The following is a 20,423-nucleotide window of genomic DNA, read 5'->3' as shown; positions in this document are numbered from 1 at the left end:
TGTAAACACCTAAGGGTCTATTCGCGTTTTGCAAACCACCTTGAAACTGGTTTTTAGGGTGGCCCCAACTCAAGGGCCTAAGGCTGCAACCACTTGTAGCAGGTGATCTGGCTAGCGAAAGGACTTCTTAGCTTACATGTTAGGCTGCATGCATACTCATCAGTCTACCACCTTGTCCCTGTCAACTTGTATCTAGAAATTGGTTTTGGGCTGGCCCCAAGGAGCAACCAGGTGTGCAACACTTGCAGGAGCAGGTGATCTTGATAGCGAAAGGACTTCTTATGCCTCAAAAAGCCGTTGTAGAAAACCGCAAGTGAATGGATTTTTTGCACCTAAGCAATGGATTTTTTGCAACTAGGACCTTCGAGTGAAGAGGTCCTTAAAGGGTCGTGGAGACTTAAGCTTGCATGTGCTCATGATTCTCATAACTCTAGCCTTAACGTCTCATGTGCGCGATCTATGTGGTTTTGCGTTTGGAGAATTCATAGAAAAAGTTGAAAGTTCAAAAGATGGGGTTGCATTCAGCTGTTTTATAGCACGAGTAGCCAGATCTGTTTACGACAGGTAAGAGACCCGCTTTGTTGGGTCTGAAGGTGGTGTAATATCTCTAGTTTCAATAAATAAAATTTCAACTCTTGGAGCACCTTGGCTTAGCTCACTCAATCTTGGTTATGGGACAATAAAAGTGAAGTATATAGATGGTCAACCTCCAATTTAAATAGATGGGCTTTCCATATTTTGTATAACATTCAAGTTTCAATCAATGGGAAATTTTTATGATTTTAATTTCCAATTTACCACCTAGGCCATGACACCCCCTCTCTCTCTCTCTCTCTCTCTCCCCTTCGTGTGCTAGTAGTCCCAGACGCATTGCTCCCGACTCTGAGGATACGGTCGCATTTTTATTAATTAAATATATATGAACTCTCTCTCTCTCTCTCTCTCTCTCCGTCTCTTCTCTCTCCTACCCCCCCCCTCTCTCTCTCTCTCTCCCCCCTCCCTTCCCCCCCCTCTCTCGCCCACTTATCGCCTTCTCACGTGAAGCTCTCTCTCTCTCTTCTCTTGCCCTCCCCCCCCTTTCTCTCTCTCTCTCCCTATCTCATTTTCTCTCTCTGCTCTCTCTCCCTCTCTCTAGTCTCCTCTCTCTCCACTCTCTCCCTCTCAGTCTCTCTCTCATCTTCTCTCTCTCTCTCTCTCTCTTTGTGCTCTCCGTTTCTCTCTTTCTCTCTCATATTGTCTCTCTGCTCTCTTTCTCTCTCTCATCTTCTCTCTCTCTCTCGGTTTCTCTCTCTTTGTTTCTCTCTCTCTCTCTCTCTCTTTTTCTCTCTGCTCTCTTTCTCTCTTATCTTCTCTCTCTCTCTCATTTTCTCTCTGCTCTCTTATCTTCTCTCTCTCTCTCTCTGCTCTCTTGCTCTCTCTCTCTCTCCTCTTTGTTTCTCTGTCTCTCTAGCCTCTCCTCTCTCCACTCTCTCTCGTCCCTCTCGGTAGTGTTGGCAGTGCTGCTGGCCTGTCCAGCGGGGTCAGTGCTGTGACATGACACATGGCACGGGCTGCTAGACGGCGCCGCTGTGCCTCCTGCACTGTAAGACGCCACATGGAGCGCAAAGGGTGCACAGTGTTGTGCCACCTCAGCTGGCAGTTGCGCCACCTCACAGTCGATGGGACGTGGAACTTTGCGCCACGTCACAGTCTCGCAGCCCGCGCGCCAAGTCCTCTGCCCCGCGTGCGTGCGCAGTGTTGTGCCACCTCAGCTGGCAGTTGCGCCACCTCACAGTCGATGGGACGTGGAACTTTGCGCCACGTCACAGTCTCGCAGCCCGCGCGCCACCTCTCTTCTGCCCAGTCCTCTGCCCCGCGTGCGTGCGCATTTACTCTGGGTTCCCTGTGCATCCGCCACATCACCAATTTCAGCCGCCCAATTCTCCACATCACCAACAGTCTCTGGGCGAGTCGCGTCATCGTGCCACGTGGCGTTTTGGCACTCCCTCCCTGAGCCTCCCTCTCTCCCCGAACCTCCCCCAAACCTCCCTCCTCGCCCGAACCTCCCTCCTTCTCCCCCGTGCGAGGTCTGGGATTTATTCCTTTATATATATAAAGGAATAAATATATATATATAAGATACAAGAGATATAAGAGAAGAGAAGAGAAGAAGAGATAACAGAATTGGGATGTGCTCGATCCTATCTTCGAATATATATATATATATATATATATATAAGAGATATAAGAGATAAGAGAAGAGAAGAGATAAGAGAAGAGAAGATCACAGTTGAAACCATATGAAATTGGGATGTGCTCGATCCTATCTTCGAATTTGTACGAGTCGGGATCAACACCCACCAACAGAAATCCCACAGATTCATAACTTTCCAGCCAGTTTATAGCTTCCAAATTCATGAAACGCGTCGGAAACCATAAGAAATTGGGATGTCCTCAATCCTATCTTCGAGTTTGTACGAGTCCGGATCAACACCCACCAACAGAAATCCCACAGATTCATAGCTTTCCAGCCAGTTTATAGCTTCCAAATTCATGGAACGCGTCGGAAAGCAGCTCGCTCCACAGGATTGGGAGCAGATCTTTCACGACTTCAGCGGTGACAATCGATCCAAATGGCTGTCGCAGTACCCTGGCCTCGCCATCCTCGAGCAAGCTCTCTACATTGTAGCCGAGAAGGAGTACCCTCTCAAGACGCAGCTTCTTACCTTCATCGAGGAGAACACTGAGGTTCTCATTGGCGAAGATGATACGGAGGAGGGCCTGGCAAGTGTCGTAGAGGCTTTGCGAACCGTCCTTGAAGCTCCTGCAGATGGGCTGATGGTAGCGAACCAGCTGAAAGAACAGATGATGACAACAGCTACTGTGGCGATGGTGGTGGTGGACAGCCTTCACAAAGCATTGCATCAGCTCGAGACGTTGGTGGAGCTTCTCCTTGGCGTGATCAATCGACCCAATCATCTCGTCGATCGCCAGGTCAGGGGCATCGCTTGTGAGTGTCTCAGGGAGCTTGAAAAGAACTACCCCTGCCTTTTGCATTCTTGTGCAGGGCATATACTCTTCTTGTTTCAAAGCGAGAGGACGCATGTGGCGCAAAGCTATACCCTTCTTCTCACGACCATCCTTCACAACTTGGCGTGCTACATGTACACCACTCCAGCTACCAGATCTGCTTCAGCAAACTCTTTCCTGTCAACCGCTGCTCCTTTAACTCCATTTTCTGTTCCACCCTTCCTTGTTACATCTGAATCCGGTGAAGAAGCACTCTCTGTTCCTTCTAAAGAGCTCACACCCACAATCTCGAGAGAATTCAGAAGAGTAGTGGGCTTGCTTCTTGAGCGTCCTCAGCTTCTTACTTCAAGTGGGATCTTGGAGTTCGTGTCTAGCCTTATGGATATAGCAGCAGCTCTAGAGCTTCATGGGTCCATATTAAAGCTGCAACTGTACAATCTCATGTACACATTCAGTCCCCTTATTTGCCACGTCGTCCTGATGATCTTCTCTCATTTTACGGACGCGTTTGAGGGGGAAGAAGCAGCCATTTTCAGACGCCTTAGTTTTCTTTGCAATTATCCTCAACAGCCTCTAATGATTCGCTTATTGGCTGTCCATTGGTTGCTTGGGTTAGAAAACCTTTATTTGAACAAACAAAAGAAACCACTTTTTGCTTCGATGGCCTCGAGCATGTATCCCCTGATATACGATCCGCTTTCTCTAAAGGCATTGAAGCTGGACACTCTGGCATATTGTGCAGCATGTAGCGTGCAGCCTTCTGGGGGATCATCTGAAAACATGCCTCTCAGTGCTACACAAACGTCCCTCGATGAAAAAGTAGAAGCTGGCAGTGAAAATTTACTTTCCAGTGCTACACAAATGTCCTCCAATGAAAAACAAGAAGCTCCCAGTATGCTTTTCAAGGATGGGGCTGTTTGCGTCTCAGCTTTTCGCTGGCTGCCCTCGTGGAGCTCAGAAACCCGTCTCATGTTCCGAATGCTGCACAGATTTCTGACAGTGGAAATTCCTCATTCACAAGGCGAAGTGGCAGATGTTGCTCAGTACACAAGCTCCACACTTTTCAAAACCTTAGAGGTGATTATGATTTTGCATCTTTTACTTTCAGCCCTATACTTTGAATATATCTATAAACTTCCCTGTGATCTTTCAAAGTGAAACTATGATAGGCAACGAAGGGCTTCCTCTTGAGAGTTGACCTGTGATTTCTTATAGTTGATAAGATGCACTCGTGGTGCACTTTACTGTTTAGATTTTCTCTCAAATTCTTTTACACCTGGTTGCAGGGACAAATCGTGTCATTAGCATTGCAAATGCGAAGGCTAGTTCCCTGTGTATTGATGCTTGTGGATCGACTTTTACTGTGTGAGACGCACAAGAACTTAGGAGAACACTTGCTACAAACCTTTAACAGAGATTTATTGTCTTGGACATCCCCGGATAAGCACCTGCCTGCCTACTTTCCAATTTTTGAACGTATTGGCGAGAATGGCAGCATACCACCTGGAGCTCTCATTGGTCTTCTCACAATGTACATGCGAAATCAAGTGGCAGTGGTTGGGGATGAAAGCTTAAGGTTATGGATTCGTGGTAGCCAAGTTTTGCACATCTGCAGGACTGTGATGGTGCATCACCACAGCTCAAGAGTCTTTCATCCTCTCAAGAGTCTCCTTGCCTTTCTTTGCTGCTACTTTCCAGATATTGATGTTCGGGATAGTGCCAGGTGAATCCACTTGTTATTTCCTATAATATGTTTCGTACTTGGTTGTCACTACCTTGAATTGTATCATATCTTTTGTACTTGGTTGTCACTACCTTGATTTATATTTTATGTTTTATATTGGGATATAGTATCCTTCAATTCACAGAGCCCGACACATTATCAGACTACTAACCAAGCAATCACATAAAAGTATATGCCATCCAAAGAGACCGTTATTAAGTGTCCAACATAACTGTGGCAATACATTAATTTTGGTAAGCTTGCTCCTCAAAGGAATCTGAGTTTGTTAACTCCTGGAACAAGCCCTGTTGCTGCTGGAGGTGGCTTCACTGGTGCGGGCTTTTTAATGGAGTGAGTTGTTAGAAAATAAGAGGGAATGAATCACTCAAACCTCCACTCAAGATCTCTCCAACTCTTACACACACTGAACTCAGATAGATGATCACAGATGCAACAAACACTCATTCAGAAATAAATATGGACGGAAAGAGAGAGAGAGAGTATATTCATCCACTGGATGGTGGGCAGAAAAATAGCTCCAAGGGAGCAGTACAAAACACAGCAAAGTGCTGGAGAATATTGATGGACTCTCTCTCTCACCAACTGCTCCAGATCTGAGTGCTGAACACAGCCTTGGAGAGGAGCTTTCAGTCTTGCACTGGATGCTGGAACCAATGGAGGAGTGGGCCTTTTATAGGCACTGCCCAGGCCCCTTCAGTTGACCGACCAGCAGGGTCGGTACCCTGTCTGGTGGCCGACTACATGGGCCCTAGTAAACCGACCAGGGTTGGCCCTGGTCGGTGGCCCTGGTTGGGCCGACTTGGCCAGCCACAGGCCCCTATTTAAGGGCGCCCTGGGCGGCCAGTCAATGCTGCTCCTAGTGCCTCTATGTGAGGCCTAGAGCCCCTTTATTCCTGCTGTTGCAGACTGCAACCAGCCCGTGTGCTGGTTGCCTATGATGCCGGCCTGAGTCTCTCTCTCCCCAGCCCTCCTATGTTACGCTCTAGCCGAGGTAGCATGACCTCGGAAGAATCAGTTGACATTTCCCTTAAAGGATCTATGTTTGTAATATATTTGTTTGCGCTTCATGTAAATGATCAGGAGGGAATTAATGTCAAGGTCCTAGGTGAGGGCTGATAGCACCAGACTAGGTGGATCTAAGGCTAAGGGCCTAATGCAACAAATGTGCCTAGGGGCAAAGGAAAATTAAAGTATCCCAAGAGAGGGGTGAAAAAGATGCATTAGGAAGGCCCTATGATGATGACATGTGGCATCTAGATCCATCTAGGGAGATGGGGCTTGTTGGAGTTAGTGAGAGAGGGAGAAGGGACTTTCACGTATGATTTTGGGACTCTGATTTCTCTGTCAGCTTTCACGCTCCAACAAGATTTGGCTGGGAGGATACTCGTGGTGCTACTCCCTTGATATGTAGTATAGGAAATAGAGAAAGTCTATGACATTTTGGTATCAGAGCCCAGGCTAGGAAGTCGTGTATGAAGGAGGTGCAGGTAAGAGAGGGGATCTGTGTGAGCGCACGCTACTGGTGAGGACAGCGTAATCTGAAGCGATACCAAGAGAAGGGATCTGGTAATCAGACGATACGTGATCGACGGATCTTGGAGGTGTTGTTGCCCGTGAACTGACGGAACTCTGATTTTGGGATCTGTGTGATTGGACGGGACGTGAAGTGCATCGTGACGAATGTATCTCTTGATCTTTGGTAGCGGACAGCAGGTTGGAGCGCAGGCGTGATGACGAACGACGTGTCTGTTCGGTAGTCCTCTTGCGTTGGCTAGCAGGAGCTTGCGGTGTGTTAGGTGACTGTTTGTAATATTTGCTCGGGCTTAACAGGAGCTCGTATTACGGGAGACCTTCGAAGTGATACGTGGATTGGGCGATGCACGGGATCTGGGAGCCTGTGAAAATAGACGACAGGTTGACGATCGCTATCTGTTTCGTCACATCTCCCGCTCTCTGACGCTGGCCCGTAATAGATTTCGACCTGCTTCCCAACGGACTCACAGTGATAGCCTTCTAAGGCCACGCAGACAGCTTGTAGGCTGAGACAGATTCCAAACAGAGAGCTACGCCTTGGCAGAGGAAAAAAAAAGAAGAGCGCATCATTTGTTTGTGGAGCTGAGGCGTGAATACAGTCTGTTTCATTTGGTATCACAGGGGTATCAAATCGAGAGGCAGGAGCGAGCAAGACCAGGGAGCATCAATTTTTCCTTTATTATAAAATTTCAGTTTTTAGTGTGCAGTTTATTATTTCTGTACAGCAGAGTTTGCAGTTTACTATGCCTGTGTATGTGCCTGTGTGCTTCAGTCAGAGTTAGTTTGCAGGAATTTCCCTAGTATAGGAAAAAGCGGGATTTGGATATATGCCTGTGTCAAATGCCTAGTTAGTGTGAAGCTGGGATTGCAGGTATTCCCTAGTATAGGGAATTGTGTCAGAGTGCCAGTACCCTGAATTTTGTTAGTCTGTAAATACAGTGTTCTAGCAGTGTTTAAAAAAAAAAAAAAAGAAGCAAAACACCCATTGACCTGAATGGAAGCAGAAGAAGGGGCTTCCAGGAGGGACCATGGCGAATCAGGAGTCCGGCCGACCCAGCAGGTGTCGCGTCCAGTAGCTCACACCTTATCTGGCAGGATTGCATTACTTGAGGATGCCTTGCAACAGTTATTAGCGCAACAGTTACAAGCCAATACAGGGCAGTCTGAACTTAGAAGAGTAATACACAGTATGTCTGCTAGACCTTCTTGAGATGAGAAAGGAAAGGCTCCAATGGAACCGGAGTTTAGTGTCCATACGGTCGAGCCTAGGAAGGCTAAAGTACCTAATATTGCCAATTATAGGCCGGAAAAGTATTCTGGTCGGATGAATGACCGTAGTTCTGATGTCATTGAGACCTGGTTACACAAATGGGACGAGGCGTTCGCCATTTGTGAAATCAGAAATGATATCAAGAAGATCCGCGAGGCCATCCACATGTTTAGTGAGGCAGCGGATTGGTGGTGGATTAAACAACAAAAAGATGGTATAGCATCGACTACTTGGGAGGGGTTTAAAAGAGAATTCAGAAAACACTTCTTACCTTCTGACGAAGCATCCCGAGCTTGGGATTAATATAGAAACCTTCGTCAGAGAAATTTGTCAGTGGCAGAGTACACTGATAAATTTCGAGAGAGCGTAATGAAGGTTGATGAACCCGTGCCTCAATCAATCCAAGTGAAGGATTTCATATTTGGATTGAATGATCGGATTAAAATGGAAGTTCGGGCTAAGTATGCGAACACGCTGGATGATGCAATAGCCATAGCCCTGAACTATGAAGATGCCAAGGGCAGCAGGCCAAGTGGGTTTGCACAGGTCGGAACCCAATATGGGTACCAGAAGAAATCTGGGTTTAAGAAGAAGTGGATTAGTAGAGGGAGTGGTTCTCAGCCGAGTGGTCAAGCCAAGCAGGCGAAACCAGCTGAAACTCCTAAATCAAGTACCACCATTGGAGTGAAAAGGAAAGTAACCCCAATGGCAGCCCGGGGGCTTGGTCTAAGTCTCCCTTAAACCCAGAGCAAAGGGAAAAAGCGAGGAGAGAAGGATTGTGTTTTGGTTGCCTTCAGCCTCATCAGTGGAAGGATTGTCTACGGAATAAGGATCGTCGGATGGCTGAGATGGTAGTCTCAGAATGCGACGTGGAAATGGAGGGAAGTCCTAGAGCGGAACAGATGCAGATTCAGCTAGCGGGATCTTCTCAGAGGTCAGTACCTTGTTTGTTATGTGTGTCTATTGCTAAGCTAGTAACGAGTGCACCTGATAACATCCTATCTAAGCCCGCAGCAACGGGGTATACAGCCTTTAATGATACGGAGCTTATTAAAATGAAAGGGCAAGTGGCCAATCATGATGTCATTGTGTTGTTTGACTCGGCGTCAACGCACAATGTGATTAACTCCAAGCTCGTGAAGAGGCTGAAGTTAAAGACTAGCCCATCTGACTATGTGTATACAGTCAGAATGGCAGATGAAAGTTCAACTGAAGTATGGGACCAAAGGGTTACCCAGTTGGAGCTTCGTATTCAGGACTATGCTGAGAAGCTTGATTTTGAAATGACTAAGCTTGCTCATGCAGATATAGCCCTGGGTATGGCGTGGCATTCTAGGAAGAATCCAGCCATTGATTGGAAAAAGCACGTATATCAATTCAAGATGAATGATGTGCTTTACGTCTTACGAGGTGAGAAAGATGTACCTCAGGGACCGTTGGTTTCCGTGATGAAAATCCGAAAAGCTCAAGAAGAGATTTTATTCCTTTGTACAGCATCGGTAGAGCCGGTTGATGATTCTTCAGCTAGCACTGATGTTACGCAAAGTGGTGAGATGGCCAAGCTGGCTAATCTAATAGCAGAGGAGTTCTCTGAATGTTTTAGGGATGAGTTACCTTATGGGTTACCTCTAGAGCGGAATGTTCAGCATAAGATTGAACTGATCCCGGGGGCAGAACCTGTAAATAGACCTCCCTATAGAATGAGTTTTACTGAAGAGGTGGAGGTGCGTAGACAACTGGAAGAATACCTCAAGTTGGGGCAGATTCAACCAAGTTTCTCACCTTTTGCTTCGCCAGTGATATTAAAGAAGAAAAAGGATGATATGTTTCGCCTCTGTATAGATTACAGAGCATTGAATAATATCACTGTTAAGCACAGGTATCCGATGGCTCGGATTGATGATTTGCTAGATGCATTACATGGAGCCGTGATTTTCAGCAAGATAGATCTTAAGTGTGGCTACCATCAGATCCAGATTAGAGCCGAGGATGTGTATAAAACCGCTTTTAGAAGCAGGTTTGGTCGTTATGAGTTTTTGGTAATGCCCTTTGGACTTACCAACGCTCCAGCGACATTCGTCATGCTTATGAACGATTTACTACGTCTGTATATCGAAAAGTTTGTAGTACATTTTATTGACGATATTCTAGTGTTCAGTAAAAGTATTACTGAGCATCGTGAACACTTAAGAATAGTATTCAGTACTTTGAGGAAAGCCAGTCTTTATGTAAATAAAAAGAAAACTATACTGTATATGGTTAGGCTTGAATATTTAGGATTCATAATTACTCTAGAGGGGGTAGAAATGGATCCAAAGAAAGTGGCTGCGATATTGACTTGGCGAATCCCTCAGAGTCTGACTGCGTTTTGCGATCATTCTTGGGATTTGTCCAATTTTATAGAAGGCATATCAAAGGATATTCCGAAATAGTATCGCCATTGACTGATCTGACCTCAGATAAAGTACATTTTTTATGGGGACAGAATCAACAAGAGAGTTTTAACACCATAAAACAAGCTGTGGTCACAGGACCGGTGTTAAAAATAGCTGATCCCCAGAAACCGTTGTTCTGGAAACTGATGCAAGTGGCATTGCGGTTGGAGCAGTTCTGCTTCAAGAGGGAAAGCCAGTAGCCTTTGAAAGCAAGAAGCTTTCTCCCTCTCAAAGGAATTGGCCAACTCATGAATTGGAGTTTTATGCTGTTATTAATGCTTTGAAAACATGGAGGCATTATTTGTATGGTTCAGAGTTTTATGTGGATGTGGATCATGATACTCTGAAACATTTTTGTAAACAGCCTGACTTGAGGGGCCGCCAAGCTAGGTGGGCAGAGCTCATGCAGGAGTTTAATTTGACGATTCGGTACCGAAGAGGAAAAGATAATAAGGTTGCTGATGCGTTGTCTCGCATTATGCACAATATGAGTTTGACGGTATTAGAGAGTGCTCTATCCTTTTTGTAGCAATACAACACTAAAGATACACTTGGATTTACATAAAAGTCTTGAGACTAATTAGGGGGCTTCAATATTGAGCCTTTACTCATGGCCTCCTTAAGTTGCTGAAAAGACTCTTGTTGCTTCACACCCCATTGGAAAGAAACTCATTTTCTTGTCAATAAGTTCATGGGATGCACTATCTCTGTGAAATCATTACAAAAGCGTTGATAATACTTGCTTTTTCCTAGAATTCTACGAACACAAGTGACACTCTTAGGACTTGGCAATGCCATGATTGCTTGAATCTTGTCAAGATCGACTTGCAGGCCTTCTTCAGACACAATATGCCCCAACAAGACTACTTTTGTTTGAGCCAAATGACACTTGCTAGGATTTAGATATCCTTTTGCTTCATCAATCCTAGTTGGCCATCTTTAACTTCTCCATGTGATCTATTCGCCGAGAATAAATGCAAAAGTCATCCAAAAACACCCAATGTACTTTCCCAAGTAAGACTCGAGCACTTGACTCATGAACCTTTGAAATGTAGCTGGTGCATTGGTCAACCCAAAAGGCATCACTCTGTAAGCAAAAGCTCCCCAAGGTGTGACAAATGATGTTTTCTTTTAATCTTCCTCCCATTTGAAAGTATCCAGAATACCCATCACATACATAATACATCTCATGCTCTGCTACTTGGTCTAGTATTTCATCTTGGAATGGCAAAGGAAAATGATCCCTCTTAGTGCATGCATTCAAAAGACGAAAGTCCACATAAACCCGCCACTTATTTTCTTTCTTTGGTGTGACAACTACAGGAGATATCCATTCTGAATCATCAACAGGAAAGATTAATCCCGCCTCAAGTAGTTGTGTTACCTCTTTCTTTAGTGCCTTAACTTGGATCACCCCCAGTCGCCTTAAGCGTTGCACAACTGGCTTGCTTTCTGGCTTCAACTCAATCTTGTGCTCCACAAGAGAGATTGGTCAAACTTGTGAATAGCTTGTTGCAAAGAGACATGGAAAATCATCTAACATATCCAAGTATTGGAGCTTCTCACTACCTGATAGAGAATCACTAAGAAGCTCTTCATTGCGTTGGCGTCGTTTAGTGTGCTCCATATCCTCCACATGAAGTGTTTCTATAGGATCTTCTTGTACCACTATCTTGTTCCCTCCTGACTCATCCCGATCAGCACCAAGATAAAGACTAAAGGCCACTCCTTCCATCTCACCCTCTGAGCTGGACTCCTTGGAGCTACACCCTGTCTCTTCTTCTTCATTGATTAAGTTAGAGCTCGAACTCTCTGATGTTGAAGACTCCTCCTTGACAACTTCCTTTTTGCGGCTTCTGATGTTGTAGCGCACCTTCTTATCATTTCCCTGCAAAATCAATTCTCGAGTATCCTACTTTTGAACAGCCTTCACCTTGTGTAGCCAAGGCCTTCCCAAAATCAATGGATAGGCACGTGCATCTGGCGTGGTAGGGATCACCTGAAAAGTAGTCGGCACAAAAATTCCACACACATCCACTTCTAGATTCTTCACAACTTCCAAGGTCTTTATCCCAGTGTTGTCAGCCAATTTGATGCGATAAGGAGAGGTAGTACTAGAGTATTTTAAATCAGCATCTATCATGGTCTTCTCACTCATGACATTAATCGATGCACCTCCATCAATGTACACATTAGAAATCACTTGACCATCAATGATCACATCAACCACAGGTACATCATTACCAACATCTATATCTACCTTTTGAAAAATAGGAATGACACTTTTCTTCTTTTTCTTATTTGACCAAAGGTGATATGAGCTTTCTTTTCTTTAAGGTCGGACAACAAGTCATAGCTTCCAATGCCTTGTCCTAAAGGAAAGTATGATTGGCTAATTCTCCTTCTAGATGCCTTCTTTTTCTTACTACGGTGTTCCTCTTTCTGATGTTTCTCATCTACTTCTTCCTTACTTTCTTCTTCTTCTTTTGCTTTACCACGTCCCCGTTTAGCCATCATTACCTCTCTTTCCTCATCCCTTGAAGAAGCTTCTAAGAAGGATACTTGTTTTTATTCTTTCTTTCTCAATCTAGTACACTCGGGGCGATAGTGACCTTTTTCATTACATTCATAGCAAGTGACCCCACTCTTATCTCGAGGCCTATCCTCACTCTTTGGTGCTCTAGGTTGTCGTGCATTAACCAAATGCAATTTTAAATCAGCAAACTCTGCCATCAATTTTTGAGATCTGTAAGCAGTAATCTCTATAGAAGCAGAGATTTACCGAAAGCTCCTGAGGTGCAAGCCTAGTCCTATGTGTGTAGGGCTGTAATAAATCTTCTCTAATGACTTGGTTAACCTCATGACAGGTGAGCGTAGTGGATGGAGCCTCAAGGCTATAATGAAACGGCTAGTTTGTCCATATGGAGTCTCAAGCTTGCAAACCATCTGCGTGTCCAAGCATACTTGCTCCTCTAATCCCTAGCTGCCACCAATGCAGTAGATGAGGTCATGGCGGCAGTCCCTTTTAGGGATAGATCTATCGGACACAGATTTGTTCCACATAGAGAGACTACAGGTTCTACTTGCTCCAATGATCCCTAGCAACCAGTACGCATGGCCGACAAGATCGAGGCCAGAGAAGAGGACCCCAAGCACACATTAGGATGTAACATTCTCTAGCGGTGCCCGCTCATGTGTTGAAGATTATGACCTTGGTTATACCAAGGTTGACCTTCAAATCATGTGTCTCATAGAAAGTTTGGAGTGCATCGAAGTGCCACTCAAGACCTTTGGTTGATGAGGAGAGTAGAACCAATCAGTTGCGTATGGTAGAATCTGGATCAGGGAACCGACTAAGAGTGAACCTCCTAACGTCGTGATGAGTTCATCAATAATTGTGGACATCGTGATATATGCTACCTAATATTTTCATTCCTTTTGTTGGGGCTTGGCAATCACCAGTAATACCCCCTTGTACGTATGTCTGTCTTCTTGATTGAAGAGGGCTTGTCTGAGTCCCATGGAAGGGCTATGCGGAGGCTGGTTGAAGCTATGGCTGATCTGTCCCCATTCGAGGATGGACCCTGTAGAGCCTATGGTGTCTGCTGCTGAAGAGGCTGCTGCATCTACTGTTGAGGGAGATGCGTTGGTTTCTGGGGCTGCTGTGGGGCTACGTGTATCTACTGCTGCTGATGTTGTTACTGGAGGTGGAGCCAACATTGGAGAGGCTGCATCTAACTGCATTGGGAGTTGATCCTTGTGATCAAGGCCTGCAATATGCCATAGACCGACCCTACCTGCTCTAGACATTGTTGACTCTGCTAGTTCTGCTAACGTCAGCTACTGTATAGGCTAATGCCCATGGTTAGTAAAATACATGTTTCGTTGATTCTGAAACGTTTCGAAATGTTTCAGAGTCAATGAAGCAGGGCAGCTTGTCCCAAAAAATAAAACCCCCCCATTCACCTTCTCTTCTGAATAGTACTATTTTACTATTGAGTTGACAATTTTTGCATGTTTTGGATCCCTTATTTATGTGTTCCCGAGGCCTATGGGTATTATTAGGGGCATATTTGGCACTTTTTTCTATATCAGAACAAAACTTTGGGTCTTCGAAGCTTGAGCATATTTTTGAAACGTTTATGGTGACTATGTTGATGTCATACTTTCCAACTTTTGACTTGCCATTGAGTGTACTACTGCTGTGGGGCTGCAAGGCTGTAGCACTGCCATGGGCTGTAGCATATGCCCATGACATCCCCGTCTGTTGAAATCGGAATGGGGGGCAAGACTGAGCCTCTGGCTGGCTACTAGCTTTTGGTGGGTCAAGCTAGGCACTGTAAAAAGCACCTGGGCCTTCCCATTTGTATGTTGTAGTGAAATGGTGCGTCTTTGTAACAGGGAAAATCTTTTTACTCGCATTGGTTAGTATGCATCGTGGGGAGGCCCACAAGGGACTAGGATAAGTCCAAGAACGAGAATGCATGCATTATCTAATCTCTACTGGGTTAAAGTGTGTTGGATATTGTTTTATTTGTGACAGGACCTTGAAGAGTGTAAAAAGTACCATGTTTTAAGGGGAAGAGTGTGCCAAGGTGGACAACCGCTTTTAGGAAGGCCCCACATGTAGTAAATCACGAATTGCAAGCTTTATGGATGCCGCTCCTAAAGAAAGACTAATTCAGCCAGCTTTTCCTGGCTGAAAGCCCAGATTTTAGGGCAAAGCCAAAAAGCATGGCTACCCTTTGGTTTAAAGATTGAAGAGCTTCCAAGCCCTTTGTAGAGAACTCAAGCTGTATCAGATTCATGCTCCCGTACAATCTCAATAGGGTCTCCTCAGTAAGTGAAGTTGCGTCGATGAAGTATTGCACGTTAGGGGTTGAAGATCATAACCTTTGTCTTGCCAAGGTTGACTGTCAGGTCTCTCTCCCCATAGAACACCTCTAGGGCCTCTAGGTGTTTCTACAGGCCTGCTTGTTGGAGAGAGAGAGAGAGAGAGAGAGAGAGAGAGAGAGAGAGATTAATGTCTTCGGAAGGCCTCACGGGCCTATGTTTAAGACTGAGAGTCTTTGGGGGTAGATTTAAAGTCCATGATTAGTACTTTCCCATCTCTGTAAACATCCCTCTTTCCTTCCTTCCGAGCTTCCTTTACTTTACGAGCATCCCCTCGAGCTTGGGCCAGTGGCACAACTGGACCCCCGGGCTACCTTAGGCATGAGCCCTCTTGGACGTCGGAAATAGCGGGGAGCCCTAAATCATCCGTGCCCTTGCAACTCAGCCCGAGAGCCGTCTGTATAGCTCCAAGCCTCCTTAAGCCTACTGAGCTAGTCTATTGTGCCTAAGCACACGTCAAATATGATCTGTTCACATGACATACACCCCTTCCTGTAAGAACAAACTAAGAGTGGTATCTAACTTGTCAAAGACAAGTGTCCAGAACTCACTTGTAAACTTTGAATTCCTATCATTGACTATGTCAGCAGGCAATCCATACAGACGAAATAATTGGTCAACAAATTGCTGAGCCAATTGACTTGCTGTAACGTTTTTTCTAGTAGGTAAAAATCTAGCCATCTTTGTCAAACTGATCTACTATTACCCATATAGTGTCATGACCCTTGCATGTTCTTGGTAACCATGTAATAAAATCCATGGAAATACTCGGGATTTTCAACGGTTGTAGTAATCATGCGCTTTGTAAGCACTCAACCTTGGTCACGTGACAAATGCGGCAACCTACTACATAATTTTGAACAAACTCCCTCATCTTTGCCAATAAAAAGTATGTTTCATGAGAGACAGTACCCCAGGATGTCATGCACTAGGTGTATCATGACACTCTCGGAGAATCCTGGATCTAAGATCCATCACATATGGTACACAAATTTTATCATTCCGGAATAATAACCCATTCCGAATCATGCACTGACCTCCAACTGCCTATACAATAGGTGGCACAATCCCTGAGTCTAGGTCAATTATGGAGCTCCCATCGTGGACCTTTTGCCAATAATGACTAAAATGACTATCTGTTTTGCAAAGCCCTCTCAAGGATTGACATAGTTTATTTTCTCGGTAAATGTCAAAGCATCTACCATCTTAATCCGACTTAAGGCATCATCAATACTATTCAAAGGACCTTTCCTATACCGAATCTCAAAATCAAAGTCTTGCATCAACTCTGCCCACCTAGCCTGAAATCATCAACTCTTGCACCTCAAGCCATCGCCTTCACACACATATCTGATTATTGATGATCAGTCGATACAACAAATATGGAACCATATAAATAATGTCTCCACTACATAAAGTTCCTTTTCCAGTGTATGCCAACTATATTGAGTATCATCGAGCTTTTTACTCTCAAAAGCTCTTCCCTCTTGGAATAATGCTAACCCAATGGCATAATTACTCGCATCGGCCTCTAATACATAAGGCCGGGTAGGATCGGGCAATGCTAGAACAGGCGCACTCTTCATAGGATTTTTCAAAGTATCAAAAGCTTTGTTCAAATCCTCATTCCAAGTAATAGGTTGATTGGACTTACGTCCACGACCCTTCAATACGTTGGTCAAGGGAACCGTGATTGTAGAATAATACGTAGTGACTTCCTTAAAAAAGCAGTAAATTTTAGGAAAGAACGATGTTGCTTCACTGTCTGAGGTATAGGCCAAGTCAAAACCTTTTGAATACGACCTTCATCAATGCTAACACCTTCCTGAGAAATCTTGTGTCCTTGATAAATGATCTTCTTAAAAAAAAAGTCACATTTACTAATTTTAGCATACAGCTTATTCTATCTTAATAGAATTAAGACGATCCTTAGGTGACCAATATGGTCCTCTAAAGTCTTGATGTAAACTAAGATATCATCAAAGAACATAACAACAAACTTGCCCAAGTACTCTCGGAACAAGTCATTCATCATTTGCTGGAAGGTTGCTGGAGCATTGGTCAAGCCAAAAGATAATACGAGAAACTCGTAATGAGCATACCGAATCCAAAAGGCTGTCCTTTCAATATGTTTCACATAAATACGTATCTGGTGGTAGCTAGTACGTTAGTGAAATACTTCGCTCCTGCCAATCTGTCTATTAAGTCATCAGCTCGAGGGAGAGGATACTTATTCACCTGAAATATTAACTACACAAGCTAGGTTTACAATATAATATAAATTATTTATGTTATTTTTAATTTATAATTGAAATATCATATTATAATAAATTAAAATAATAAATAATATAAATAAATTGAAGTATAATTATGAGCCTGCTGGAACCATGGTCATCTTTGACCGGGGTCAGAGGGGAGCACTTTCATATAAAGAGTTAAAACAAAACGTTCTCTAGCTCTAGCTTGCATTAGCACTAAGCTGTAACTTGCTTGGTTCATGTGCCTTAAGCACACGAGAGTTACCAGCACCATAGTATCAGGTTTCATCTTTTGAGCTGGATTTGCTGCAGCATCCTTCCACCTTGGAGTTTGCTACCCATCCTATGTCTTGCAGCTATATTTTCTACATTTTACCAAAGTTTTATAGTAGATTTGTTTACTGTTCTTCCAAACCTGATCTGATTCCGCTGTGCACATTGAGATAGCATTTACTGTTACAGTGAGTCAAGACAATTGTGCTGTGCATCTTTTATGAGTACTTGACTAGGGGTATTGCAAGCGATTTTGGCTTTGTAACATTGTGCTACAAAATTTTTCATCTATTTATCACCATAAGCAGAGTCAGATTACAGTTTATTACTTCTCCTCTAGTTTAACCAACTTTTGTGCTCAAGCAGCTTCTTATTTGTGTCTTGTTTGGTATATTGTTGACTATTGATGCTTGTATACTCCAAACTAGTTTGTGGAGATGGGTCTTGCGTTTGTCTCATCTCAAACCCTGTCTACTACTACTAGTTTGGAGAGATGGGTCTTGCGTTTGTCTCATCTCAAACTCTGTCTACTACTATGCTTTTTAAGCAATCCTATTTCTCTTGTTTCTCTCATCTCCTTAAGTTCTTGTTATTTTTATCCAAAACACTTTTGTGTGTCTAATAGCATTTGGAGGGGAAGACACTTAGAGCAGATGTCAGATACTTGTTATGTGCATTGTTCTGTCAATAAGTATTCTTGCTAATTTCAATGAAATCTGGATATTTACAGGATGTATCTGAGAATGCTTATAAGTATTCCCGGAAAGAAGCTGCGAGAAATCTTGAAATATGGTGATGAGCGAATTGAGGATTCATCTGGCCCACAGCTTTCACAGGTATCATCTCTGTTGCGATCACCTACTACATCTTCCCCCGGCCTTAAGCAGCCATTACAAGTTGCATCATACATTCACCTGAGCAGAGCTACACCGCTGCTAGTTGGCCAGTCTTGGTCACTTGTGTTGCACAACTTGTTCGAGAATGGGTCGAGAGTAAACAGTGAGGGCTTGGACTACAGTCCAGAAGTGTCAGCAAAAATGGCAGAGTCAAGTGAGGAGACTGGTATTGAACAAGAGCAAGGAGAACAACCTAATGCAGAAGACGTGTCTGATAAAACTGAATATGATTTTAAGGATGAGGATAATATGCCTGATGCAGTAAAAGTTTTGCAAAAGTATTTTTCAGTGATTCCTGATTATCGTAATGGGCCAGGGTTGAAAATCAAAGTACGTTGCTATCTTAGCTTTAACTGTGAAATGCAGGCGCATGAAGGGGAAGAGGATTCTTCAAGATCAACAATATCAGGTCCAAACTTCTCTGAGTCATGGCCAGCACTGTATGCAATTGTTCTATCTTTTTCCACATCAGGACCATATGGACTGATTCCATCAGTGCATGTTCCCTTCCTTCTGAGCGAGCCTTCAAAAGCAAATAAAACTGTTGATGGGAGCACTTCTTCCAAGGAGTTGCTAATTGTGCAGCACACACAAGCAGAAGAAACACAAAGGTTCTCTGCATCAAAAGGTAAGGGGAAACTGTACTCAGAAGATCTGATATCAGAAGATTCAGATGGAAGACATGCCACTATCGAACTAGGTTCAATTTCTGAACATCTCAATGCAGATGCATTTAGAGAGAGAGTCATCATAGAGCTAGAGCCAAAGCAGCCCGTTCCTACGATAATCGATTCCCGTGTTGTTACCAGTGATGAGGATGGGAGAAGTATTCATGGCCAACTTGACAGCATTCATGTGGGCATTGAGGATCTCTTTGCTAAGGCACCTGTTCCTTCTGACATCCCTTCTACAGAATATGATTCATATTATCTTAATCTCTTCAATGCATTGTGGGAAGCATTTGGTGGACCTGGCTCATCGGTCTCAAAACCTTTACTTTCACATGGTGGAAAAGAGGGCATATCACTTGCAGGGACAGAATCGGTGAAATTATTGGAATCACAAGCAGACAGACTGGTGGGTGCCGTTGAACATTACTTAGCACCGTTTGTCGTTAGTGCTAGGGGGAACCAGCTTGTGTCAATATTGAAGGATAGTGGTATTTTAAAAGACATTGTATGGCAAGAGGATGCAGACAATGCATTTGGCAGGGCAGGCCACTTTGCAATAGCATATGGCTTGTCAACTGAGAAGAATGACGATCATTCCGGCCTATCATACGCCTCTCAAGGACAGGATGAGGCATGGACGACTCCTGATGTCTTTAAGGAAAACCTTGGCAGTTTGTGTATTCTTGTATTTTTACCCCCTCGCTTTCATATTCTTTTCAAAATCGAGGTGTCAGATTGGTCTTCCCTAGTCCATATTAGAACAGATCACTGGCCTTGCCTTGCATATGTTGATGAGTACTTAGAGGCCCTTGTTAAATCAAGGTAGCATGTGCATTTTGCTTGAGTTTATGGCTTTGGCTTGCTTTTGTGTGGGCGCAAGTTTATACTTTCATTGTGATTCTTGTAGGGTTACAGGAATGAAATAGTTTGCCTGGCCCTTAGTGCTATGCTTAATTACATCTCGTGGGGGGAACATTTGAAATAGTATGTGATTCTCGATTTGGTCTTGTCTTGTAATGCTACTTATAGCTGCATTTAGTGGAATATGCAGAGCCCCCTCCCCCCTTCTTCCTGTTTTTCACAAACACACATACACCCCTCTTGTCATGTAACACCACTAGTCATCTCTTTTAATTATTTTGCAACAGCAACATGCTGGTGGTGAGTTCATTGCAAATATGGGAGAATGCCCTTTGTGATGTCTCTAATTCGTGGCAAATAAATGATGCCTCTGGTTGATGGCACATAAAGTCATGGAAAGGTCTCTCAACTTGTTTTTCTGGTAGGGGTCATACTTGAACTGCATTAAAAAACCCTTTTTGGTCTTTCTAGCCCATTATTGGTAGTTGCAAAATTGCAGTTTGCGAGTAACAAACATATACCCGTGGATAGCTACAAGTATTGGGAAGAAATCTAGGGTGATCAACGATGATTGCTAGAT

General features: G+C 44.0%; 1 protein-coding gene across 3 annotated transcripts; it reads left to right on the top strand.

The window, feature by feature from the left end:
• Positions 1–2,301: 2,301 nt before the first annotated feature.
• On the top strand, positions 2,302–19,941 carry LOC147879994 (uncharacterized). Of its 3 annotated transcripts, none has more exons than XM_087371965.1 (4): positions 2,302–4,086; positions 4,296–4,732; positions 18,146–18,251; positions 18,678–19,941. In XM_087371965.1, the coding sequence occupies exons 1-4, from the start codon at positions 2,533–2,535 to the stop codon at positions 19,806–19,808; spliced, it is 3,228 nt and encodes a 1,075-aa protein (XP_087228091.1). In that variant the 5' UTR covers positions 2,302–2,532; the 3' UTR covers positions 19,809–19,941. The 3 variants fall into 3 exon arrangements, with proteins under 3 accessions (XP_087228091.1, XP_087228092.1, XP_087228090.1); XM_087371966.1 differs by having other exon boundaries at positions 18,146–18,939; positions 19,121–19,494; XM_087371964.1 differs by having other exon boundaries at positions 18,146–19,941.
• Positions 19,942–20,423: the final 482 nt, after the last annotated feature.

Source organism: Dipteris shenzhenensis, chromosome 33 (genome assembly GCF_047967505.1).
Source record: "Dipteris shenzhenensis isolate YYH24624 ecotype China chromosome 33, Dip_SZ_1.0, whole genome shotgun sequence".
Lineage (NCBI taxonomy): Eukaryota > Viridiplantae > Streptophyta > Polypodiopsida > Gleicheniales > Dipteridaceae > Dipteris > Dipteris shenzhenensis.
The sequence above is the reverse complement of the archived record's forward strand: the minus strand, read 5'-3'. Positions and strand labels throughout refer to the sequence as shown.

What these genes read in the sequence shown, in the direction of transcription:
- LOC147879994 (XM_087371964.1), top strand. Translation starts at nt 2,533, where the DNA reads ATGGAACGCGTCGGAAAGCAGCTCGCTCCACAGGATTGGGAGCAGATC. An exon ending in CACTTTTCAAAACCTTAGAG is followed by an intron (nt 4,087 to 4,295) that starts GTGATTATGATT and finishes ACCTGGTTGCAG; the next exon opens with GGACAAATCGTGTCATTAGC. An exon ending in GATGTTCGGGATAGTGCCAG is followed by an intron (nt 4,733 to 18,145) that starts GTGAATCCACTT and finishes GGATATTTACAG; the next exon opens with GATGTATCTGAGAATGCTTA.